The sequence below is a fragment of the Halichoerus grypus genome, chromosome 5 (assembly GCF_964656455.1).
Source record: "Halichoerus grypus chromosome 5, mHalGry1.hap1.1, whole genome shotgun sequence".
NCBI lineage: Eukaryota > Metazoa > Chordata > Mammalia > Carnivora > Phocidae > Halichoerus > Halichoerus grypus.
This window is the reverse complement of record NC_135716.1, coordinates 154,059,122-154,085,543: the sequence shown is the minus strand read 5'-3', so window position 1 is coordinate 154,085,543 and position 26,422 is coordinate 154,059,122. Positions and strand designations below refer to the sequence as shown.

The window sequence follows — 26,422 nt, the reverse complement described above, 5'->3', positions numbered from 1 at the left end:
TTTATTTATTTATTTATTTATTGTTTTAAGTAGGCTCCATGCCCAATGTGGGGCTTGAACTCACCACCTTGAGATCAAGAGTTGCATGCTCTACTGACTGAACCATACAGGTGCCCCATCATATGAGACATTTTTTACGAAGGAGAATGTAGTGGTGGGAATGAAACTCATAAGGGCAGGGGGGTGGTAGGATCGAGGCTGGCCAGCGTCGTTGGTGTCTAAGCTGGAGGATCTGTCTTCTGGGGAGCTTATCCTGGGCCATGTGGAGAAGAAAGGAGGAATATTTATGGGGTAACTACTGTATGCCAGGTGCTCCGCCAGGTCCTCTGCTTACCTTATAAGCTTCACATCAAATCTTTGAGGTGGGTGGTGATGTTCCTATTTTTCGTTGGATGGAACAGGCTCAGAGAGGTGAAGTCCCTTGTCTCTCCCACAGACAAGAGGTGGGACTGAAGTGTGAAGCGTAGCGGACAGGCTCTGGCTGTTGATTCATTTTGGGTTGTGTGTGGATGTGGGTGAACATGTCTGTATGTGAATGTATTTGTGGGCCCTTAAAAAGTGTGCTCTCCTCCTCGCAGCCTCGCCAGACATCGTATAGGGACAAAGAGGCACCGAGTTTGTCTTGAAATACCACAGGAGGTGAGTCAGAGTGAGCTCTTCCCTAAGGAGGAGCTGAGTTCCGGACAGTACGATGTGACGGAGTGCCAGGCTGCCCTCGCTCCCGTGAGGCCCACCCACAGCTCTGTGCGGCAAGTCGAGGATGCTCTTCCCTTTCCAGGTTTGTCGGCTGTGGTATTTTTCCCACAAGCGTTACTGTGCTCTGTTCTGTGTTAGATGCCATATTGCGTGCAGGGTCATAGGTATGGAAAAGTCGGGAGATGGGTCTGTGAGCAGAGAGTGTAAGTGGAGTGTGAGAATGGGTGTGAGGAGAGGGACATGCTGGGCGGAAGGTAGGGGAGGTGCCCCCACCCTCTGCCTGGTGAGGGGTCAGGGAAACACCGAAGGTTGGTGAAGTGATGCTGACGCAGCTCTTACAAGAGAGGTTGGAGTTTTCCAGGCAGGCAGAGTCGGGGACACCTAGGAAGGGCACCCAGAGGGGAGTAGCAGGGGCGCCGGCATGGAGGTCTGAAACCACACGAGCTATGTGGGGGGAGCTGGTAGTGATTTCCTGTAACTTGAATACAGGGGTGGGAAGGGTAGAAGACAGCTGTACTAGCAGGAGATGAGACTAGAGAAGTAGGAGTAAGACAGTGTGGCGACTGGTTGCCATCTTAGTGTTTGCTCTCTGGCGGGCTTGAGGGCTACTTGGATTTTAGGAAGGAAGCGGCGTGGTCAAATACGGTGTGGGACAGCCACTCTACCCGCTCGGGTGGTTGATGAGGGTAGTTTTGTGAGGGGAGTTGCGTCAGCCTCGGGTGAGGCTTGGAGGATCTGTCCTGAGGGTGCCTTGGTGCATCTGCTGACAGCTGGACAGCACTGTGGACCGGGGCTCTGGGGCCTGGCTGCCACATTGTCTAGCGTGGAGTCACCAGGCCTGCTGTGGTCAGGCCTTCGTTCCTGCAGGTGACTTCTGAGGGTCTGCTGTGTGCCAGGCTGTGCTCCATCGTAGACACAGAACTCTGGAGATAGGTGGTAGGCTGCCTCCCCTCCACGGGACGAGCCTGGAGGCCTGGAGCAGCTGAGCAGTCAGCCCCAGATCACAGTGATAGAGCCAGAATCGGAAGCCACGCCTCACTTGCCACCCGTGTTCCTCTGTGCTTTGCCACTCTGCTTTTCTCTAGCTTCACATGTGCATGGGGAAGTTGGCTCTGGCCAACGTGTGTGTGTGTTTCAGATTATTCTGACTCCTCTGAAGTCAAATTTGAAGAGCTTAAAAACGTCAAACTAGAAGAGGAGGATGAGGAAGAAGAGGAGGAGCAAGAAGCAGCTGCCTTGGATCTTTCTGTGAATCCTGCTTCTATAGGGGGACGCCTTGTCCTCTCAGGTTCAAAAAAGAAATCATCTTCTAGCCTGGGCTCCAGTTCTTCACGGGATTCTATTTCTTCCGATTCAGAAACCAGTGAGCCTCTGTCCTGCCGAGCCCAAGGGCAGTCGGGAGTTCTCACTGTGCACAGCTATGCCAAAGGGGACGGCAGGGTCACCGTGGGAGAGCCCTGCGTGAGGAAGAAAGGGGGCGCCACCGGAAGTATCAGTGAGCGGGAGCTGGCAGAGGTATGGGCTCTGGGCAGTGCTGGGGGGAGGAGCTGTCTGGCTGGGGCCCTGTGCGGGGGCGGGGCGGGGGAGTCGGGAGTGGGGGTGCTTGCTGCAGGTGTCCGAGATGGCAGGAGAAACCATCAGAAGGGGCCACCAGTCTGTAGTGTCAAGCAGAAAGCCGGGTGGCATTGGTTTACTTCCAGCTTGTTCTTTGCTGGGAGTTCCTTTTCTCTTGCCCCGGTGTGTGTGTTCCAGAGAATCCAGCCGTCTTCATGACAGCTGCGGGTCTCCAGCAGTTGGACGCACCTTCCGACCCACCCCTGCCCTAGAGGCACGAGGGTTAGGGTGGCAGTGGTTGCAGCCCAGATGTGTGTGGGTTGGGGATGAGATGGCCTTTCTTACCTGAAAATTCAAGGGTTTTTTTTTTTTTTTTCTTAACATTTTGACTGCCTTGTAGACACCCATGGGGATTTTCCCTCTCCTCCCCGCATACATTCTTCATCTCCCAGTACAACATGGTTGATAGAGCATCTTTTTGGAGACCAGGATGAATTCCCAAAGCCATGAATGTGAATGTTTGTTCAGGCTTTCTTCTAGAACATGCTGTCACCAAAGCTGCTCTCTCTCTGTTTTGTGTTGAAAGGCTCTTGATGGAGCTCAGTGGGACACAGCAGAGCTGTGTTGAATGCAGCCGGACTCATGGCTACCCAAGTGACCTGCTCTTACTCCCCAGCCTCACAGCTTATGGGTCAAGTTGTAGCCTCGAGTGGGGCTGGGGTGGGCTTGAAGTCAGTGCAGAAAAGTCTTAGTTATTCCCCATTTTCTTACCTTTACCTTTGAAAAACTGGTCTTTTAGACGTTTTTATTATGAAATGTTTTAAAAGTCTATGGAGATGGAGAACCATCACCAGTCCCTCCCGTATACTCATTGTCTCCGGATGTCAGCATTTGGCTTATTGGCGTTATCTGTTTTTGGCTTTAGTGCTAACCCTGAGTCCATATTACAGTTCTCCTGGTTTTCCCAGTAGTGCCTTTTTGTGGTTGGTTTGTCCCTCATCTTGAATACCCACATCACTTTCCTTTCTGCCTTCTCTCAGTCTCAGGGCTCAGTTTCTGTAGATCTCCTCTTCCGCCGCACGTCCCTCCTTCCATCTGAGTGGGTGCAGAGCTGAGGACCGTGTTTCCTTCTTTCTCATTGCCTCTGGCGGCTGCTGTCTGCTCTCCTGTGGCAGCTTCCACAAGGGGTGGCTTTCCAGCTTGGACACCAGAACTCTTTATGGTCCCCGATGCCACATGAGAGCCATTCTTCTTCACAAAGCTCCCGGGTCTTCATTGACCCTGCTGTCATGCTACCGGTCACGCTGTCCTTGTGCAGCGTCCTCCTGCCTTTCTTGCCTTTGGCTGCAGTCACAACCACAAAAGCAGCTAACGATAGCAAGGAGTTACTACACGCTAACTACTTTATCTGCATGGTTTATTTTTATTTATTTATTTTTTTAAAGATTATTTATTTATTTGACAGAGAGAGACACAGCGAGAGAGGGAACGCAAGCAGGGGGAGTGGGAGAGGGAGAAGCAGGCTTCCCACGGAGCAGGGAGCCCGATGCGGGGCTTGATCCCAGGACCCTGGGATCATGACCTGAGCTGAAGGCGGACGCCCACCCAGGCGCCCCTATCTGCATGGTTTAGACTATATGTTCCTGCTAAGTTCATCTTACTGCAGGGGGGTTGGGGGGTGGGGTGTGTGTGTGTGTGTGTGTGTGTGTGTGTGTGTGTGTGTGTGTGTGTTGGGAGGAGCCAACAAATAACACCCATCTTTTTTCCTCCCAAATTAGGAACCAGTTAAGGAAGGGATGCAGGAGTCAGGCTTATGGAGCTCAGAATGTTGCTTCAGTACCAGTTAAAATGATTGAAGAGAGTGGCTTTTAACCTATGGCCAAATGGCTTTGCTGCTCATTTAACCTCAGTGAGACAGGCTACCTGCCTAGTCAGCTGGCAGTCCTGGAGGATGCAGGCCTCTCATAGTGGCTGGACATTTTCCACTTGCCTTTCATGTGTGGTGGACATAGACCTGAATGCACTCCCTCCGCAAAAGGCAGATCCCAGCTAAGTGAAGCTCACTAAGGTCCAAGGGTTGGGAGAAAAGCCAGGAAACCCTCCATATGGAAGTAATGCTGGGAGGAGGAGGCTTCTCTCTGACATGCCTCTTATTCCTGCTTAAAAACCATGAGTGCCTTCCTGGTTCCTTTTTATGTCTGTATGGCCTTCTTAGCTGGAGTCTGATGGTAATGCCATTCTCCGTTGCATTGCCACCCAGCCCCCTGCCCCCACCCTCCTAGATGCGCTGCCATCTTTGAACTAACTTCACATTCTCTAAAAATAAGTTGGCTGCTCTGCCTCTTTGCTTTACTCCATAAGCATATATGGCGTGCCTACTCGGGGCTAGGACTGTGCCTTTTAGGAGCTCATAGTCTAGATGTGAGCAAATAAATCCATCCCTTAGGGATAAGTGTTGTGGTCCAAGTGGAAGAGTTAGCAGCTTAGCCTGGGGTTGGGGAGAAGAGTACGGGGAGACTGCGGAGAAGTAGGTGTTGTAGCTAGGCTGAAGATTTGCAGGAGTATGCGTGGTGGCTGGAGGGAAATGGGGAAGGGAATCCGGGAGAGGAGTGTGTTCTAATGGTGATGGTCGCACATGCCAAGGTCAAAGCATGTGCAGAGTTCTGTTGGTCTGAGGCATACGGGTCTGGAGAGGGCCTTGGGAGGTGCTGTGGAGGGTGTCCGAAGCCAGGTCGGAGTGGTCTGCTTGTGTGCCATGAAGCAGCTTGACTTTGGAAGGTTCACTGCCATGTGTTTCTGGAGTTGAAGATTTCCAGAATACATTTTTTATTTTTTTAAAGATTTTATTTATTTATTTGAGAAAGAGAGAACACGAGCCAGGGGGAAGGGCAAGCAGATACCCTGCTCAGTGGGAAGCCTGATCCCAGGACCCTGAGATCATGACCTGGGCCTAAGGCACTGAGCCACCCAGGCACCCCCTAGCCACACTTTACATACTTCGTTGTCAAGGGACATCAGAATACATTTTTAAATGCACAAAGATGCATGTGGAATAATAAAGTGAACCCACAAATGCTCCTCACCTGGGCCTGACGGTTGTCAATACTTGGCCACATTTGCTTCACCTTTCCTTTTGTCATTTGAAGCACTCCTTCTATTATATTTATTTTTTACATTTTAGGTTGATTTGTTTTTAATTGTACTAAAGCATACATGACATAAAATCTGTCGTTTTAGCCATTCTTTTGTGTACAGTTCAGCGGCCTCCCGTGCATTCTTGTTTGTTGTAAGCCATCACCAGGCCACAGGTGGTTTGGAGGTGGGAGGAGCCAGGGGAGTCCTCGGCACACGTCTCTCCTGGAACAGTTCTCTTACTTATTGGAGCCCAGCCCTTTTCAAAAGTCACTACTCCCAGAAACCTTTCATTGCTTCCATCTGCTTTCCTTCCTACCTCGAACACCTGCAGCACTTGGCTCCCTTTTTACGACAGTCCGCCATACTCTGCACAGCTTCCTAGGCGGGGGAAGGCCAGACTTCCAGGAGCCAGGCCCTGTGCCACGTCAGCCTTGCTGCTTCAGGCACCAGCATGGTCCTGGGACTTGGCCCATGAGCCTTCTATAAACGTGGAAGGAATGAATGGAGGTTTAGTTTTAGTAGGAAGCGACATCAGGCTTGATTGATTGGGTTGGAATGGGGGACTGACAGTCAGGGCTTGAGGCAGAAGCTGAACCACTTTACCTATCCCTGGAGAGGTCTAATGGCATTGTATCTATATTTGGAAATAGCTGGGTTTTGAAGAGCACCCTTGTGGCCCTCCTGCCCCCACTTTAAGCATCCCCCATGCTGTAACTCAGGCCTCTTGCTGTTCAGTTTATGTGCTGGTCTTTGTCAAGGGCCTTGGTAAAAGCACCCAGCTTGACTGACTGCTGAAGCACCAAAGCTACAATGATGCGTCTGTTGTAACATTTCTTGTTAGTTTAAGCTGCTTTGAGAAAGTGAGTTCCCAAAACAAAGAGGGAGCAGTTGGCTCTTCACTGTGTAGAACAAGCCCCATTAAGAACATTGCCCTTGACCTGGGTGCCTGATGTTGGAAAAGGGGAAACAGGGAACTCAGGAGCCTGAGCCCCAGCTCTCTTGCAGGCAGGGACCTGGGAGACCTACCTGCTGTAACACCCCACCCTCACAAAGCGCATTCACTGCTCCTACTTCACGAGCGGCACGCTGCTTGCTGGGCTCACACAGCTAGTTGCTAGAGCTGGGGTCGGAACCCAGCCCTTCCTGCTACATACTGGAGGAATTTAGAAGTCGGAGCACATCTCAGGGAGGAAGGCCTTGTGGAGACAACGTAGCAGGAGGAGTACTGAGGCCAGAAGATGAGAAGATGTGGAAAGACATTTAACTGTTTGAATAGATCTGACTACTTTGGTCAGAGGCAACGGGACAGTAGTGGAAAGGGTAGAGACTTGAGACTTGCACACCAAGTCCCACTCTGGCCTGGCCTTGAGCTCCTTGAGGCTCGGGATTGTGTGTTGCCGGTGTGTGCATTGCCGCGGCCCCAAGCATGGTATGCTGGGTACATACGCTGGCGTACAGGACGCATTGGAACACATAGGGCTGGATACTGGCATCTTTCCCCGAGCTGCATTCTGGGGTTCTTGGTCTTGACCCCTCTACTTTCTCCAGCACTTGGACCTACTAAATGATCTGTCTATATCTCCTACCCCATGCTCATTTCCTATTGCTGCTTTTTACGAGTTCCCACAAACTGAGAGTCTGAGCCCAGTACAGATTTATTATCTTCCAGTTCTTTGGGAGTCTGGCATGGGCCTCATTATGCTAAAATCAAGGTGTCAGCAGGGCTGTGTACCTTCCTGGAGGCTCCAGAGGGAGACGCCTTGCCCTGCCCAGCTTCTTCAGGCTGCTCACATTCCTTGGCCCATGGCCTTTCTCTTCCATCTTCAAAAAAAGCAGCCACATTGGCCAAGTCTTGCTCACTTGGACATCACTTGGATGCTGAGTCTTCTGCTTCCATCTTCATTATTAAGCACTGTTTGATTACATTGGGCCTGCCCAGAGAATCTAAGAATCTTACTATTTTATCCGATGAGCAAACAATAATGTTTGGTCATGTCAACATAGCGTTCACAGGGATTAGAACCGCACCTCTCTGGGGGACCGTTACTCTGTCTGCCACATGCTTAGTATCTCTCCTCTCTCAGACTTCTTCACTCTCTGCCTATAAAACATATGCAGCCCCGTTTCTCAAATACAATTGGAGGGAATTCCCTATGATCTCATTTCTTCCCTTAATCTTCTCAAGAAGAGACTCGGATGCATTCATTCCTTAGTTTCTTAACTTCTGTCTGCTGGAGCTTATCTCTCTGCTGGAACTTACCTCAAAAAAGTCCTGACACCTCCCAGTTGCTGAGTCCTTTGGTCCCTTCCTGCTCAGCTCTTAGGCATCCTTTGGCACTGTTGCATTCCCCTCCTAGCTTTCTCTATTCCTCCTGTACTCTGTGGCTGGATCTCCCTTTTCTTTTCTTTCTTTCTTTCTTTTTTTTAAAGATTTTATTTATTTGAGAGAGAGAGCAAGAGCAGGGAGGACAGGGAGAAGGCAGGGAGCCTGACGATCCCAGGACCCTGGGGTCATGACCTGAGCTGAAGGCAGACACTTAACCGACTGAGCCACCCAGGTGTCCCTGGATCTCCCTTTTCTCTCTCTTCCTCCTCCTGTTCCAGAAGCCTTGTTCTCCATTCAGTTTATCTTCCACTGGTACTGTCATCCACTCCCATGATTTCAATTCTGAACCTGATGCTGAGCATCCTTAAATCTACAGCTCTTGCTCTGACTTGCTTTCTGAACCCTCTGGCTCATTTCTTCTGGCCCCTCTGGGTGTTTCCAGAGAAACGAGGTGGGTGGTACGTGCCTATCATGTTTAACTTGGCTTGTTACTCCTCCCCCTTCATACCTGTGAATCCTCGTGAATCTTCGTAAGTCTCTCTCACCTTGGTGATCCAGGCTGGAAATCCCATCATTTCGGGTTCCTTTATTTTTTCTTACTTCCTGGTCTGCCACTGCCACATCCCAGATTTAGGCCTGTTATCTAGGTGGTCTACAAAGGCAGAATGTAAGATTATTGGGATGCAGAAATAATGGGACTTTATTTATTTTTAATTAATTAATTTTTTTACTTTAAGTAAACTGTATGCCACACCTGGGGCTCAAACTCACGACCCTAAGATCAAGAGTCACATGGTCTACTGACTTAGCCAGCCAGGCTCCTCAATGGAATTTTATTTTTATCTTTATCTTTTTATAGTCTATTTTTAAAAATTAAAATTTATTGGGGCTCCCAGGTGGCTCAGTCAGTTAAATACCTGCCTTTGGCTCAGGTCATAATCCCAGGGTCTTGGGATCAAGCCCCACATCGGGCTCTGCTCAGCGGGGAACCTGCTTCTCCCTCTCCCTCTGCCTGCTGCTTCCCATGCTTGTGCTCGCTCTCTCTCTCTGTCAAATAAATAAATAAAATCTTAAAAAAAAAAAAGATTTATTTTTAATTTTTAATTTTTTTGACGATTTTTTAAATTCATTTGACAGAGACACAGCGAGAGAGGGAATACAAGTAGGGGGAGTGGGAGAGGGAGAAGCAGGCTTCCCTCAGAGCAGGGAGCCTGATGGGGGCTCAACCTCAGGACCCTGGGATCATGACCTGAGCCGAAGGCAGATGCTTAACTATCTGAGCCACCCAGGCACCCCAAATTTGATGTATTTGAGAGAGAATGCGTGTGTGCATGGCGGTGAGGCGAGGGGATTAGGGGCAGAGGGAGAGAGTGTCTTAAGTAGACCCCATGCTGAATGCAGAGCTCAAACGCAGGGCTCGATCTCATGACCCTGGTATCACATGACCCTGATATCACAACTTGAGCAGAAACCAGTAGTTGAATGCTTAATCAACTGCACTACCCAGGTGCCTTTACAGTCTATTCTTGTTTCAAAATGTGCATAAGCATATTGGTGTATGTAAGTTGTTAGTATACATATGGTGGGAGTGCATGTCCCTAAAGTTTTTTATTTCGTGGTAGCACTGTGAAATAAATCTGATGAGTCTAATTTTCTAGTTTGTTTCAGCCAAAGAACCCTTTCTTTAAGTGAAATCTTACTCATTTAAAAAGTACAAGTCAAAAGCAGGGCTGTTTTGGTTGGAGGCTCTTGAGGGGCTCTTGAGGGGCCTTCTTGATGTGCACTTTGGAAATTGCTGGTTTAGCCTGGTTTAACTGACTCAGCCACCCAGGCGTCCCTGAAATAGTATTTTTTTTCTGTTTTTTTTGGGTAAATACCCAGTAGTGTGATTGATTACTGGGTTATAGGGTAATTCTATTTTTAATTTTTTGGGGAACCTCCATACTGTTTTCCACAGTGGCTGCACTAGTTTGCATTCCCATCAACAGTGCAAGAGGGTTCCTTTTTCTCCACATCCTCACCAACACCTGTTTGTTGTGTTGTTAATTTTAGCCATTCTGACAGGTGTGAAGTGATATCTCATCATGGTTTTGATTTGTATTTCCCTGATGAATGATGTTGAGCACCTTTTCATGTGTCTGTTGGCTATTGGATGTCTTTAGAGAAATGTCTGTTCACGTGTCTTCTGCCCAGTTTTAATTGGATTATTTGGTTTTTGGGTGTTGAGTTGTAGGAGTTCTTTATATATTTTGTATACTAACTCTTTGTCGGATATGTCATTTGCAAGTATCTTCTCTCATTCCGTAGGCTGCCTTTTAGTTTTGTTGATTGTTTCCTTTGCTGTGCAGAAGCTTTTTATTTCGATGTAGTCCCAATAGTTTATTTTTTCTTTTGTTTCCCGTGCCTCGGGAGATACATCTAGAAAAAAGTTGCTGTGGCCAATGTCAGAAAAATTAACTGCCTGTACTCTTTTCTAGAATTTTTAATTTTTTTAATTTTTTAAAATTTTTTGATAGAGACACAGCGAGAGAGGGAACACAAGCAGGGGGAGTGGGAGAGGGAGAAGCAGGCTTCCCGCAGAGCAGGGAGCCCGACGTGGGGCTCGATCCCAGGACTCTGGGATCATGACCTGAGCCGAAGGCAGACATTTAACGACTGAGCCACCCAGGCGCCCCTCTTTTCTAGAATTTTTATGGTTTCAGGTCTCACATTTAGGTCTTTAATACATTTTGAATTAATTTTTGTGTATGATGTAAGAAAGTGTCAAGTTTCATTCTTTTGCATGTAGCTGTCCAGTTTTCCCAACACATTTGTTGAAGAGACTGTCTTTTCCCCGTGGCATTTTTTTTTTTTTTTTTTAAGATTTTATTTATTTATTTGACAGAGCACAAGCAGGGGGAGTGGGCAGGGGGAGAGGGAGAAGCAGACTCCCTGCTGAGCAAGGAGCCCGATGCGGGGCTTGATCCCAGGACCCTGGGATCATGACCCGAGCTGCAGGCAGATGCTTAACCAGCTGAGCCACCCAGGCGCCCCTCCTCGTGGCATATTTTTATATTATTAATTAGGTGAATATTAGTTGACTATATAGTTGTGGGTTTATTTCTGGATTTTCTGTTCCGTTGATCTGTGCGGCTATTTATGTGCCATTAACATACTGTTTTGATTACTACAGCTTTGTAACATAACTTGAAGTCTGGAATTGGGATGCCTCCAGCTTTGCTTTGCTTTTTCAAGATTGCTTTGGCTGTTAGGGGTCTTTTGTGGTTCCATTCAAATTTTAGGATTGTTCTAGTTATGTGAAAAATGCTGTTGGTATTTTGATAGATTGCATTAACTGTGTAGATTGGTTTGGGTAGTGTAGACATTTTAACAGTATTCTTCCAGTTCATAAGCATGGAATGTCTTTCTTTGTGTTGTCTTCAATTTTTTTCATCAATGTTTTACAGTTTTCAGAGTACAGGTCTTTCACCTCTTTGGTTAGGTTTATTTCTAGATATCTTATTTTTGGTATAATTGTTTACAATTGTTTTCTTAATTTCTCTTTCTGCTGCTTCATTATTGGTGTATAGAAATGCAGCAGATTTCTGTGGATTGATTTTGTATCCTGCGACTTTACTGAATTCCTTTATCAGTTCTAGCAGTTTTTTGGTGGAGTCTTTCGGGTTTTCTATATATGGTATCATGTCATCTGTAAATAGTGAAAATTTTACTTCTTCCTTACCGATTTGGGTCCCTTTTATTTCTTGTCTGATTGCTGTGGCTAGGACTTCCGGTATTGTTGAATAAAGTGGTGAGACTGGACATCCTTGTCTTGTTCCTGACCTTAGAGGAAAAGCTCTGTTTTTTTTCCATTGAGGATGTTAGCTGTGGGTTTTTCATATATAGCCTTAATTATGTTGAGGTATGTTCCCTCTAAACCTACTTTGTTGAGGGTTTTTTTTTTAAAGATTTTATTTATTTATTTGACAGAGACACAGCGAGACAGCGAGAGCAGGAACACAAGCAGGGGGAGCAGGGGAGGGAGAAGCAGGCTTCCTGCCGAGCAGGGAGCCCGATGTGGGGCTCCATCCCAGGACCCTGGGATCATGACCTGAGCTGAAGGCAGACGCTTAACGACTGAGCCACCCAGGCGCCCCTTGTTGAGGGTTTTTATCATAAATGGATGTTGTACTTTGTCAAATGCTTCTTCTGAGAGGATGATGAAGTTTTAAATACATTGACTGGAACGAAACTCATGTGATCTTACTTATTCATCAGTCTTGTACATCTTAAACCTAATTGCATTTGCTCTGACATTATCTAAATGCAGCGTTAGTTACATCAACTTTTGCTTTTGTAGCTAGGCCAGAGTTTTAGATGTGCACCCCGTCCTGTTTGATGAGGAGACTGACTGAGGAATGAATAGTATCAGCCAGAGCCAAGGGCTTGACAGCGCATAAGGAGAGGCTAGCCTAGTTTACTTTAATGGGTCAGCTGTTCCTCACCCCTTCGGACGTCCTCTAGCTTTTCAAGGCCAATGGCCCAGCTGCCTGGCTCTTTGTAACAGGTGCTGCTGCCCTTCTGGTCTAAGAAAAGGTGCACCTGGTTTCTCCGGGGCACTCAGAGATGCAGTCTCATGACTGTGGGCTTAAGGGGGGGGCATGGCTCTCCTGGAGAGTACGTTTATTTTTGGTACATTTGTTTCAGGCTGCTTCTGAGAGGAACAGGAGCTACACTTGTTAGGCACAAATTTCGCCCTAAAATGTTTACATAATCCTAGTTTAGATTAGTTTGCATGGTATTGTCATTTTGGTTTTTCCAAAGACAGGTGTGTTCTGTGTTCGGTTTTATATTTCTTTGTGTCTCTCTATGCCTGTCCTTTCCCTTGCTTTTCACTGTAAGACTAACTTCTGCTGTGTCCCTAAGTGGAGGCAAGACCAATTTGATTTCTTCTTGTGGTTTGCCCAGGTGGCGGATGAATACATGTTTTCCCTGGAGGAGAATAAGAAGTCCAAGGGCCGTCGTCAGCCCTTAAGCAAGCTCCCCCGCCATCACCCACTCGTGTTGCAGGATTGCGTCAGTGATGATGGTAAGTGTTGTTTTCCCTCTTCACCAGGAAGAGGGAAGGAAGTGTTTCACCTGGACATCGGGAGGCCCAGCTGAATGTCAGGGGTGGGCCTGTGGCTGAGCCGTTCTCCCAGATACTCCACAAAGAGGACAGGATCTCATTTGATACTTAATTTATAATCCTATTTCTTTGTATGTTTTTGTATTTTGGAATGTGCCTAATACAGGATGATCGCATGCAGGTTCTTCTCTTTCTTTACTAGGAGGTACAGGCTGATTTTTCTGGATAGCAATTCTGTCAATGATGCCAAGCCCAATGCTGAATGTGTAGCTACAGAGATAACTAAGATATGTCCGTGCCCTCAAAAAGCTCACAAGGTAGTGAGGCAAACTGACAGGTAAACAGATCTAAAGAAAGGAGATGTTAATCTATGCAGAAGGGAGCGCGAAGAGAGATTCAGAGGGAGCCACTCAGTTAAAGGGCCAGGTCAGGGTGTGATGGGTGGGTCCAGAGTGAGGTGGGGGGAGAGGGAAGAGGGAGGCCTTGCTCTAGTGCGCCTTTAGGAGCCTTTGACGGGTTTTAAGTGGCCAGATTTACATTAGAAGGATTGCTTCTAGTGACTGCATCTGGAGAATGGCTTTGAGGGCAACAGATGGGCTTTTGTCTTAGACTCTGAGAGATAGGGGAGGGTCTGAAGCAGGATGATGGTGGTAAGGATGGGGGGAGGGATGTAGTGAGGGTGTTGGGAGCATAAAGTCAGCTGGATATGGGGGTTGGATATAGACCTGTGAGTGTGGTTGTGGTAGGGACTGGAGAAGCCTGAGTTCAGTGCCTCCCTGCCTTCTAGCTTTGGTTGGGATTGGAAACCTGTGTTCAGTGTCTGTGGAGGATGTAGACTTGGGGCTAAGCACGGTGGGTGTTTGATACCTTTTTAAAAAATGTATTCAAAATGGGGCACCTGGGTGGCTCAGTCAGTTAAGCGCCTGACTCTTGATTTCAGCTCAGGTCATGATCTCAGGGGTCATGGGATGGAGCCTTGTATCTGTCCCCACACTCAGCGGGGAGTCTGCTTGAGATTCTTACTCTTGCTCTCCCTCTGCCCCCAACCCCTGTGCTCACTTTCTCTCTCTCAAATAAATAAATATTAAAAAAAATTTATTAAAATTTTTTTTTACTGAAGTGTAGTTGACAGTTACATTGCTTTCAGGTGTTCGACATGGTGATTGGACAACTTTGTTATGCTATGCTGACCAAGTGTAGCTACCATCTGTTTGATAGCTTTACCTGGAGTACATGAGGCCACTCGGGAGAGGGCAGAGGCTGGGGCAGGAGGACAGGAAGAAGGGCCTGTGAAGGAGACAGAAGTGAATAGGCAGGGATTGGGGCAGAACTGGGAACTTTGTCTGTCTGTCTATCCCTGGAGCTCAGTTGTTCCCATCAGGGCAGGGCGGTCTCCTGTGCTGCCTGGAGCTCGGAGTTCCAGGAACATGAGTGTGGGTGAGTCTCTGGCGGTGACCAGGTCCCTTGTTACTCTTGACTAATGCCAGGCCCTTTCTTACCCTGCCCTGTCCTTCCTGGCACCATTGGCTGACTGGGAAGGTCCAGAGTCACCAGCCTCTCTGCTCCATAAGCACGCCCCATGTTGCCTTGCTCATCTGATGCTGGTGCCCACCTCTGCTGTTTTCCTTGGTAGTAGGATTGTGGTAAGCGGGTGGGGAAAGTCTCTTGAGATCCTATAGTCAAAAGTAGGCCAAACCTTGAGTCAGAGTCTGAGGAAGTCCTCTGTGCTCTTCCTCTGGCCCAGATGGGGCTTGGGTTCTCTGGGTAGCAGCAGCCTTGCTTCAGGGTCTCCACCCCCAGTGCTGTAAAGGCTCTAAATATAGGTCATAGAAAATTGGAAAAGCAAAGTTATAAAGAGGACAGAATTACCCTGCAGAGGTGACCACTTGCATGTTTTAGTGTGTTAATCTTCCTGATTTTTCTAGTCAGATATTAGATTATGTCCGCGTATGTCTTTTTATACTAAGTAGTTGAAATCATAACATACAGCCCGCCAACTGTTCATGATTAGTTTCAAATGTGGAAAAGTTGAAGGAATGAAAACACCGTGTGTGCCTCCCATACCCAGCGGCCGCCACCATGTTGCCGTGTGCGCTGTCTCTGCACGCATTGGGGTACACACACTGGCCGCCACCTCTGGGAGTGGGCTCTCACCACCAGGTCACCTGAAGTGCACCGAGAGGCATCTCCGAAGGATCCTCTCCTATATACACATGCTGTTACCACACTGAAGAAAATAAGCCATATCTCAGGATATTCTCCCATCTTCAGTCCATATTAATTTTTTCCTGCTTATCCCAAAAATGTGTTTTATAGCTTTTTTCCTTTAAACCAGTATAAACCAAACCAGGGTCACCCATTTCAAAGCTTTGTTTCTTTAGTCTCTTTTAGTCTAGCACGCGCCCCCCCCGCCACACCTTATCCATTTTTTTTTTAAATCGAGGCATAAATACTCCATGAAATATACATGTCTAACTTGCACATCTCAGTGATGTTTTGTATATGTAAACTGTAAAATTCCTGCAAGTTTCACTTAACATAGTGAACATTTTTCCTTGTCATTACAGTGTTCATAAGTGGGGTGATTTGGGGCCACTTACGGTTTTGTAAACAGAGCAGATGTCACTGTGTTAATTTTTCTCGTGATTGGGAGGCTGTTTCTGTTTCTTCTATTCTATCTTGGTCACTCTTGTTTTGGCCAGGAGAAGGAAAATACCTGCTTTGGTTTCGGCACCATGGTTCCTGGCTGGGCCTGGTTGATGGGGCTTGTAGGGGTGGATTTTAATTGTCTGCAGTGGCCTCACTCTGTTACAGTACACTTCACTGAGGTCACTCACACGGCAGCTGCCAGGTCTCATTAGAGTCAACATGACTATGAAGGCAGAGTAGGTAACTATTTACACTGAGCCAGAGTTGCCAGAAATGAGCAATTAAATGGGCTCTTAGTATAAGTATGTACCAGAGCGTTCCTTGGGCTGCTCTGCATAGGTCTGTAGGGCCTCTTCACAGCGGTTCTGTCTTGGAAGAAGTGAGATCATTGGAGGGGTTGTAGCTGGGGATTCCTGATGCCCACACATAGCTGGATGCAGTGACCCCAGGGAGGGCGTCACGTGGTGCGGCTGGCACGGAGCTGGTCTCCTGTCAGGTGCAGGTGCTGCATACTTGGACCTTTTTTGGACTCACTTGCCAAAGAAGGACATCCCAAATGTAACCTCTCATACTTCCCTCACTTGGGGGAGCATCTGGAGAAACACTATGGATTAGTTTATTTTGATATTTGTTGTTCCTTTTACCAAAGATTGCCTTCAGTGACCCATAATCTTAGAGTTATGGTGTTTTCCTACCCCCTTGACCTTGTTTCTATTGGAACCTAGTGGGCTATGCCCATCTCACTGATTTAAGGGGAACTGGAAAGTGTGCACCTTTATCACTTCCATCTTGTTTTGCGAGCATAGTTTTTTTGTTTTCTATTCAGCAATGTGTCCCTTTCTTTTGGGAAGATGGCACCCAGAGGGGATTTTCCTTCCTCAGGCAGTGCTGAGGCCTGATGAATCATATGCTCTGTTGTCTAGAGTCATGAGGAGATACGTATTTGTCATCTAGACCAGAGGTCTGTGAAGGAGCAGATAGTAAATATTTCAGACTTCATAGAAGGCCTTTCGCCTTCTGTCACATATTCTTCTTTCTTTCCCTTAATCTTTTAAAGATGTAAAAACAATTCTTAGCTCCCCAAGTGGATTGCATTTGTCCTATGGGCCATTGTGTGCTAGGCCTTGGTCTAGACTCAAGGTGTTACATCCTTTGGCTGGGAAAGAGGGTTCATCTTGGTCATGCTCTACCTTCCTCTGAGCAGAGCCAGGATAGTTGGGGATCCTTGTCCAGAAAAGGCAGATATCCCACTGACCTTTCCAGAGGGAGTTGGAAAGTTCTGACCAAGGCACATGGTGTAAAAACTTTTAAGCCTTGCCATCTCCTTGTTATTTGTTTTTTTCCTTGTTTCCCTTCAGTGTAACTGTAGAGAAGACTCTTAAAAGGTAGGGACTCAACATGCTGACATATTGGAGGCAGCAAGTAACATGGTTTCTGGCAAGACTGTGTCTCACTGTGCTGCCCTTGGGCATAGGAGTTGAACGCTGGCAGCTGTTAGGGGAGAGGAGAGTGGGTTGAATTCGGGAAAGAAGTCTAACCAGAGAAGGTGCTACAGGCAGGAGTGTCTGCAGTGTCGTCCAGGTATTGAAGGAGTCTTTTGAAAATCACTTCTGCCCTTTGCCTTTATCATACCTGTAGGGTCTTAGGTTTAGGCCAAACCTGGAACCAGGGATCCAGGCTGAGCTCATTCTCTCTCTAGGCAGAGCTACAGATGTGCGGGACTGGTGCTGACTCATGCTCTGCTTCCTGCTCTAGAGTCATCTGAACAGCTGACCCCTGAGGAGGAGGCTGAGGAGACAGAGGCCTGGGCCAAGCCCCTGAGCCAACTATGGCAGAACCGACCCCCGAACTTTGAGGCCGAAAAGGAATTCAATGAGACCATGGCCCAGCAGGCCCCTCACTGCGCTGTCTGTATGATCTTTCAGACTTACCATCAGGTAAGCCCACTTTATTTTCTCTGTTTAGCCAGGACCAGCAGTCCAGAGGGGAGCGAGGTTTAATTGTGGGTATATATAGCTTGTCCCTGGTTGTCTTGGGAAAGGCTGTTCTTCTCGTGTTCTCTGCCCCATCTGTGTACTGGTCAGGCTTCTCCGGCAGATAATCCAGCAGTGTGGGTTTTCACTTGAGAATGGTTTGCAGAAGAGCTGGGGTGTGGCTTAGTCTTGGAGGGATTCCCTGTGGGCATCGTGGGGCACTCACACTGTTTGCAGAGGAACCTGTTTTTCTGTTACCATTCTAGTCAGTGATTGTTCCTTCTGGGTGGTTTTTCGTCCTGGCCAGTCTGGAGCACTGTACATTTCGTTACTGTGGTCTGCTGGGTCCTCCAGTGTTCTTTCTTTTCCCATTGCCACAGTGGATACGGGCAATAGTCAGAAGAAATTGGGGGCCGGGGTGGGTGGGGAGGTAGGAGCAGAGGGTTTGCAGGAGGGAGAGGAGTGGGGAAGCTCTGGGGCTGAGTTGGGCTGTGCCCCCTGGGCTCCTGAGGCATTTGATGGCCATCCTTGGGCTCAGCTCTAGGAGGTCAGGAATGCGTCCACGCCAGCATGTGCCAGGTGAGCAGTTCAGTCTCCACTGGGACCTGCACCGTGGGGGAGGGGGGCATGTGGAGAAGCAGTCCTCTGAGCACTGAGCCTGGTGTGGCCCCAGATTGACGCTTGCCGAAGAATGGAACGTCAGACATATTTTGGATTAGTAACTCACTACTCCTTTCCATTGACAAAAGAGCAGATGTGAAAAACTGTACGTGCCCCTGCCTCTGAGACGAATGAATGGCCTGGTTGTCGGTCAGCAGACCTACTGTGTGGGTCTGAGTTTCATGAGGGGCCTGTGCCTAGGGTTGACATATTTCGGGCCCTGTCCTTGAAATGGTGGTAGAGCCAGCAGGTATCTGCGGTCAGGGTGTTTGCCAAGGGAAGTACGCAGACATAGCCTTCTTTCTGAAGGGACCCCGAGCTGGCAATCACAGGTGAGGCCACAGCCGTGTGGCAGTGTTGCAGCTCAGGTGACTCGCTGCCATGGGCCCCAGGGGGACACCTGTGCTAGTCCACGAGGAGCGTCTGCTCTGGGTCCTGTCCCTGGGTGGGGGGCCACCACGCGGTGCCGCACGTCGGGGAGCCCGCAAGAGCAACCTTGCTGACAACTCAGCACATTTTATTACCACTTGATTTGGGAAGATTGAAATCCCAGTTGCCTCTTACCTCGCTCCCTTTTCTCAGTTGTCCCCAGGGGCCTTTGTTTGATGCCGCTGTGAGAAATTGAATTTGAGTCATTAGAGGTAACTTCAATTAGCAGCTCTGGGATAATGGCTATGCACCCGGGAGCCGTAGCCAGAGTCCTACCAGTAAGAGAGGCAGCTTTCTGCTGACAGAGCAGGTAGAAAGCTGGGAATACAGACGCATGTTCACTGAGGGATGCACCTGCTCTCCCCATAGGTTGAGTTTGGAGGCCTTAGTCAGAGCTGTGGAAACACCTCAGCTCTAGCCCCCCAGAAGCAGAGGACCAAGCCATTGATTCCAGAAATGTGTTTCACCTCCACTGGCTGCAGCACGGACATCAACCTTTCTACCCCTTACCTTGAGGAGGATGGCACCAGCCTTCTCGTTTCCTGCAAGAAGTGCAGTGTCCGCGTCCACGCCAGTGAGTGCCTCTCTTGTAGCCTGCGGCCTGACCCAGGTGCCTGGGCCTGCTCGCCCCATGTTGGCCTCCCCCCAACCTGCCAGGGGCCTTCCCAGGCCCTCAAGTACAAAGATTGCTCTTGTGTTGTTGGGGGAGTTGGCTGTTGATGGAGTTGGAGTCGCACTGACTTTGGGGTCAACCTTGTGCTGTTCTCTGGGCCGCAGATACCAGGAGGCGATTTGTCTGTGCTGCTCCCTATGTGTTCAAAGCAGGCAACCTACAGTCTCTGACTTTTCGAGACATTGGGCCATACTGTATGGGTGAACCCTGGGGCCCCTGACTCTAGAATTCAGGGGTTTTTCTGTAAGATTTGGTTGCGGCTTTCACTTTGATGGTATATGGAAAAGAGTTGCAAGTGTACATTCTCACTCTGGCCTCTGGATTTAATTTGCTCATCTTGGTATTCTTGTTAGGTTGTTATGGGGTTCCCCCGGCAAAGGCTTCTGAAGACTGGATGTGTTCTCGGTGTTCAGCCAATGCCCTGGAGGAGGTGAGTGTGTCCACAGTGTTGCTGTCTTCCCCATGAGACTTGGGGTTTGCTCAGGTCCAGGTTTTTTCTTGTGGACTTTCTATATCCAGCAGTGTGCACTGGGCCTGGTACACGGTGATGTCAGAGAGCGTGGATTGTCAGAATAAATCCCCATGACAACGTGGTTGCTGCCCAGCTGTGGCAGGGCATGAATGGAGTCTGGAAGCTGTGTTTGCTGTTTGCTACATTGTGTCTGGACCACATAGAGGTCCTCCTGTGGACCAGCAATAACCTCCTTTACAGAACTTAGCTATTGGGTTGGGCCATCAGAAGAATGTGGTTCATTTGGTAGCTTTCTCTTCATCACCCCCTGCCCCGGAACCTGGCAGTACCCCACATAGGAGGCAGGCAGAGCCCTATAATGCTTTCAGTTTGAGCAGAGTGTTCTTGGTGACTGCTTACAGTTGTTATTATTAACAGTAACAGTGGAGACGATTATGTTGAGTCAAGCAGATACTTCCTGTACTTTAGCCCTGGGTGGTCTCCCTGTCTTCCTGTAGGGGAGTCCTGCTTCCATGGACTGTGTAGGCGAGGCCCCATGTGCCATTAAGCCGCTTTCTTATGTGAAGGCTGCAGTTACCCAAAGGAGGCTGAGGAGGGAGCAGACTGGATGTTAATGACTTGGTGGTAACCAGCCCTCCCCCTCTCCCTTGGCAGGATTGCTGTTTGTGCTCATTACGAGGAGGAGCCCTACAGAGAGCCAATGATGACAGGTGAGTTTCCGAGCAGAGGCTGCGGGGCTCGTTCTGGAGCAGCATGCAGAGAGACACTGCGGGCGGTGGCTGTTCATCAGAATGACTGATGGAGGGTTTGGGAAGTGCGTCGCTGGAGCTGGAATAGCATTTCCAAGACGAATTTTAAAAATGGGATGCCAAGGGGAGCCAAGCAGTCCTAGACCTTTCCGATCTAGCTTCTCCTCCGAAGCAGAGAGATAAGTGATGTCTTCCTTTCTGTGGAGCTAAGACAGACTCATGAGGTTTGGAGATCCTGCACCGATGATGCAGAGGCTCCAGGGGCCGGAAGTGAGAACAGTTTCCTTATCGTAGCTGGGGCTGGTGCAGAGGTGGCTGTGGCCATGGGCTTGTGAGCACGTGTCCACAGGCACACTCTCCCTGGCTCAGACCTGCTGTTGGAAGGAGGGTGAGTGTCCTTGGGGAGCAGAGTGGGACATCGAGGAGAGCGCAGGCTCACCCGCCTCCTGTGGAGTCAGATCTGCAGAAGTCTGGGCATCATAGCTGGCAGGCAGCTTTTTGTCCACCGAGCTGACCCTTTGTGCCTGGTCTTCGCTTACTTGTTCTGAGGTAGAAACGTGAGGGGGGTGAAGTGTTTGCTCTGGAAAAGCTGGCTGTCGGGAGAGTTCACACAGATCGGTGGGCAGCCGGTGGTGAATATCCTGCTTCCGGCTCTTGTCCTGTGGGAATGGGAGCCTTCTGCAGCACAAGAACCTCCCCCACCCTTCATGCTGTTCCAGGTAGACGGCTCTTCTGCTTGCTGCTCCCACGCCTTTAAAGGCACTTGCTGCCATTACTCAAGGTCATCGTGTTCCTCATAGTTGTGAGTGAGCACTGTTAAAAGTTCTTCCTTACTTGGAGTGGAAATGGCTCTGCTTGAGCCCCGCACCTTCACCTTATATTCCTAGTTCTGCCCTTGTGGGGCCACGCCAAACCAATCTGTTCCCGCTCTTGTAGAGAAGCCCCGCATTGTGTGGTAGGTTTCCACCTGGCCTGATTATAAGAGCTCTCATCGTGGTGCATATCAATTTCTCAAAATGCCCTGATGTCTATTGAACAAACCCGTGAGAGTAGGTCGGGCCTGGGCCAGACCTTAACGAGTGAGTGTGCTGTGGGGGAAGGGAGCAGAGGGAGAGGTCATTTCAGCCCAGCGGAAGAGTTTGGGTGAAGGCCTGGAGGGGAGACCTGTGGCTACTGGCAGAAAGGGTGCACATGGAGACATTTTGAGACATTACTACCCAGCTCCTGTGGTAAAAGAGGTCCGTATAGAGCTCTCGGATTTGTTCTCACTCCCTGAAACCTGCCTCACTCAGTTAGCTATGGTTCTGCTCATTTTGTAACAGATTGTGAATGAATTTGTGGTGTAAGAAGCGCAACCCTATGCTAACCCAGGGTGGTGTGCTGGGGACCCATTTACATACTCAGTGTGGAGACACTCCTGGTTCTTACCTTGCTGGGTCCTGGGACCTTGCAGGTGGAAGTAAGAGGCCACGTTGGGTTGGGGAGGGAGCACTATGGGAAGGCCCCCCCACTCTTGAATCCATAGATTGGATGAGGAGGCCACAGGACCTTGGAGCCAGAGGTGACTGAGGTAGCCTTTGCTTTTGGCAGGTGGGTCCACGTCTCGTGTGCTGTGGCAATTTTGGAAGCAAGGTTTGTCAACATTGCCGAAAGAAGTCCAGTGGATGTGAGCAAAATTCCCCTGCCCCGCTTCAAACTGGTAAGGAAGAGGAGATGGGCTTGGGGACTTTCTACATCATTGCCCCATTTACATGTCTCTGGGTGGAGAACATAATGTTTCTGAGGGCATCCTCCGCGTGGCCCAGTGGTCCACTTTTACCCTTGGTTTTGGTCAGGGTTTGTGAGCCACTGTATGGTTAAAACTACTTAGTGAGGACACACGTATTCAGATATGAGGTTGAAAGAGGTGTGTGCACCCTCTTGTCTTGGGAGGAAGGTTGCTCGTTGGGCTGTGTGCATTTGGGCAGGGGAATGGTGGAGGAGACGTATGGCGCTGGTAGCTCCTGGAGTCCCTGGCTTGCTTCCCTCGTGTTGTAGAAATGCGTCTTCTGCAAGAAGCGGAGGAAAAGAGCCGCCGGCTGCTGTGTGCAGTGCTCTCACGGCCGCTGCCCGACCGCCTTCCACGTGAGCTGCGCCCAGGCTGCGGGGGTGATGATGCAGCCCGACGACTGGCCTTTTGTTGTCTTCATTACCTGCTTCCGGCACAAGATCCCCAATCTGGAGGTGAGGGAGGATGCCGGTCTGGAATCCTCTTGACGGTTTCTAGGATCATTTTCTCTGCAGGCTATCCATTTCTTGTGTCAGCAAGTATTCTCTCTGGCGTTCTGCTTTATGGAGCGTGCCAGTGAGGAAGGGACGAAGAGGCGGCCCCCGTCCATCTCTGCTCCCTGCCTGGCACCTCCTAATCCATTGGCACCAAATGGCTTGTGGTTGATCCCTTGTGATTCTCTGTGTAATTGTTTGCCACTCCTTCTCGGGGGGCCCTAGCTTATTAACACGAGCGTTCCTATTCCCTAACACTATGTCCGGGACAGAGCAGGGGCTCTGCAGATAGGGTGAGCTGGTAGAGAGAGCTAGGAAGAGTTAACCGTTAACCACCATACAGTAGAGATTTTTGTGCTTTTCTAAATAGTGAAGCTTGGAGAAAATTACATGTCATCTTAGCTAGACAGGTTATGAAAGGGTTTGGGTAGAAGGTGGCAGTTGAAGTGGGACTTCAAAAGTAAGTAGGAATTGTGAGAGGGAGGGCATTCGGGGCTTCAGAAGCAGAGCGAACACGTCTCAGGAGAACAACATATAAGACTGGTTCTGGGAATATGGCCGGGCTGATATTGAAAGACAAGCAGCACCAGCTGGACAGGTAAGCCCCCGGACTGCCCTTCTTAGGAGTTAGAGCTCTCTGAGGGGAACTTTGCAGAAATTATGATTTTGAGCCATGTTTCTTAACAGTTACTCTGGTGGTGGATTCAGAGGCTCAAAGAATAAGAATTTGAGACAGGGAGACTGGTTAGCCTGGGAGCAAAGTGAGGTCTGCAGTGGGAACACATAGCTCTACATAGGTAGAGCTTTGGGGTCACATCTAACCGTGGGGTCCTATGATGGGTGGGATTGACAGGGTTTGTTGAACACCCTGGAGAGATTAGCCTGGGGAAGGGGTGAAGGAGTGTGAGTTTAAGATGGCTCAGGTTACTCCCCTCAAAGATGGAGAGGATGCAAATATGATGATGCTCTTAACTGTGACTGGAACTGATTCAGAGTAGGGCTGGTTTCCGGGGGAATGGGGGAGAGGTGAAAAAGAGGGTAGGGCATTTGACTTTGAGGTCATTTCTGGAGAATTCTGATGGAGCTAGCAGCAGGCGCTAAAAAGCTGCTTTAACTATGAGGGTGAAATTTGGATCTTACGAGTCTTTAACAGGGTAGTTCAATCCAGTTGCCATTAGAAACCGGGCTCTGGAGATTCCTGATATAAGGAGCAGAGAGCAGAGCAGAAGCCTGTGGAAGTAGCTGAGAAAGTAGAGACCAGCCAGTGGAAAGGGATCAGGAGGCCGTGTGCTCTGGGGCGGGTCTGGTATAATGCTCAGTGGTGCCCCACACTGAGGAGTTGCCATGGGGTCTTCTGGTCAGAAGTCAGACTGTAGTTGGGGGAGTTAAGAGTCGAATAGAAGAGACAGTGATAAAGCCTTATCAGCAGCACGGTGAACACGGTAGTGAAGGACACAAGAGAGTACCAGCCTGGAGGAGCAAACCCGTCACTACCATGTGGGATCATAGCAGAGGCCTTGTTGGCTGGCTGGATTCTCCTTTTCCATAAAGATCTTTCACTGAGCACGAGAGGTGGTCAGGTGGGTTAGGAGCTCAGGAAGAGGAAAAATAGTCTTTGTGAGAAAGAGACTGGAGGGGCGGTGGGTGAGGTCACGCTGAGCCCTGACGGCTCGGGAGCAGGGGTTTGGTTATGGTGCCAGGACAGTGACTTGGGGATTGTCATCAGTACTCCATATTCTTCAGTTTGCAGCCGTATACTGCTGATGCTATGAGAAATGGGGGGACCGTTGAGTATTTCCTACACACTCTTCAAATACTGACTGAGCGCCTGTCACATGTCAGGCCCAGGTTTAGGTGCTGGGAGTACACCAGTGAACCGGGCAAAACTGAGCCTGTCCTCCTGCTGCATACAGTTGAAAGACTTATAGAAACGTGTAAATGGTACAGTATATCTGATGGGGAGGAGTGTGGTGGATAAAAACGTAGCAGGACAAGGGGAGTGGAAGAGGGATAGTAAGGCACAGTGTCAATAGGTTGACATTTGGATGTGAAGGGGCCAGTGTGCAGATGACTGGGGAATAGCATTTCAGGTAGAGGGAACAGCAGGGCAGAGACTCTGTGGTGGGAACCTGCTTAGCACACATGCTCAGGGATAGCAAGGCGGCCCGCGTGACAGAGCGCAGTGCTTGGGGAACTTGGGGAGGAGCGGTTGGATACAATGCCACGAGATGCTCTGGGATCCCATTTGCATCAAGGGCAAGTTCAGAATGAGAGGGTGATGTGAGGGTCCCAGAGATGGCAGGGCCCTTAAAATGGGGAGTCCCTGGTCACTTGGAGCTGAGGACATCCAGGGAACCTCAGCCTTTGTGCTATAGCCCTGAGTGTAGAGCTAGTGCTGAGGTGAGCATGGAGCATTGTCTGGGGCCCTGGGCTCAGATCTGTGGAGTGTCCACCTTGATGTGTGTCTAAGCTGTGTGCAGTAGTAGGTGCTATTTGGTCACTCCCTGGCAACAGTAGGGAAGTCACAAGAGTCTCTTATGGGGTAAAGGAACTAGGTGGAAGGTATAAGACAGTAGGGATTGGGAGCTAAGGAGGTGCTACATTTATGGAGGAAAACAGGATGCTAGTTTCTTGCAGCATCCCTGCTGGGCTGTGGAAAGACCTGGTTCACCTCCCATCCCCTAGTCCTTTTTACTTTTCCATTCCCATGCTCGTCCCTCCCTGAGAAAGAAAAACCAATTGATCTTGGTCCCCATTTTCCAGTCCTGTCAACTGCATGTGGGAGTAACCGCAGCCCCTGTTTTTTCCAGCGTGCCAAGGGGGCCTTGCAGAGCATCACAGCGGGCCAGAAGGTCATTAGCAAGCACAAGAATGGGCGCTTCTACCAGTGTGAGGTGGTCAGGCTCACCACTGAGACCTTCTATGAAGTCAACTTTGATGATGGTTCCTTCAGCGACAATCTGTATCCTGAGGACATAGTGGTAATGTCTGCAAGGAGCTGCTTGGGCAGTCTGGGATGGGGGTGTTTCTAGGTCTGGCTGGCGGACTGACTGTGGGCCTGCCTGCCATTTCTAGCCAGGCCCAAAGTCCCATCAGTCTTTCCCTCAACAGAAAGAAGCATTTGTATTGGTCTTTCCTTACGAAGAAAATTGTGTGCTGCTGGTAGGCTACTCTGCTTCCTCGAGAAGCTCATAAGAATCCGTGTTTTTGCAGTACTTGGCAACGTGCTTCTTCAGTCTAAACCACCCTTGAAAGGTGTTGTAATGCAGTGCAAGAGCCCAGGCAGTGCAATCTGACCAGTGTGCCAGGACCAGCTCCTTTGCTTACTAGTAGCTGTGTGATTTTGGAGAATTACCCAACTCTCCTGTCGTGCCCTCTTAGTAGACATGGAATTTGCTTTTGGTTCTTTACAGGTGAAGGCTTTGGGGCGGAGTAGAAACTACTTGGAGATATCCCTGGCCTGCTTGTGTTATTGACACCAGACACACCCACTTCTAGGTTTCCTGGCTTAGTATGCAGGACTTAGTTCGAGTTTCCCTTACCCTTACCCTGCCTTTTCGTGTGTTAGACTAAGCACCAAGGTAGAGGCATGAAGCCACTTTTTTCTGCCTTTATCAAATCCAGTATTTCCCACCTTTACGCCGCATTAGCAACCTAGTTGCTAAAAGCACATTCATTAGTTCTAAGGTAGACTGAAGTCATAGTAAAGATGATGTTAATAGTATTTGTGGCAACAG

General features: G+C 49.1%; 1 protein-coding gene across 4 annotated transcripts in view; it reads left to right on the top strand.

Moving 5' to 3' along the window:
• The window catches only part of KDM4A (lysine demethylase 4A), a 43,131-nt gene that overhangs the window by 12,658 nt on the left and 4,051 nt on the right, over positions 1-26,422 (top strand). For 3 of the 4 annotated variants that reach the window (XM_036086076.2, XM_036086078.2, XM_036086077.2), the window contains exons 10-19: positions 579-778; positions 1,835-2,211; positions 12,659-12,779; positions 17,223-17,404; positions 18,899-19,103; positions 19,556-19,632; positions 20,329-20,384; positions 22,014-22,122; positions 22,461-22,646; positions 25,496-25,666. In XM_036086076.2, the coding sequence (XP_035941969.1) occupies positions 579-778; positions 1,835-2,211; positions 12,659-12,779; positions 17,223-17,404; positions 18,899-19,103; positions 19,556-19,632; positions 20,329-20,384; positions 22,014-22,122; positions 22,461-22,646; positions 25,496-25,666 (1,684 nt within the window). Of the gene's footprint in view, positions 1-578; positions 779-1,834; positions 2,212-12,658; positions 12,780-13,020; positions 13,156-17,222; positions 17,405-18,898; positions 19,104-19,555; positions 19,633-20,328; positions 20,385-22,013; positions 22,123-22,460; positions 22,647-25,495; positions 25,667-26,422 lie in introns of those variants that run through there. The other variant, XR_013448210.1, reaches the window with a different exon arrangement.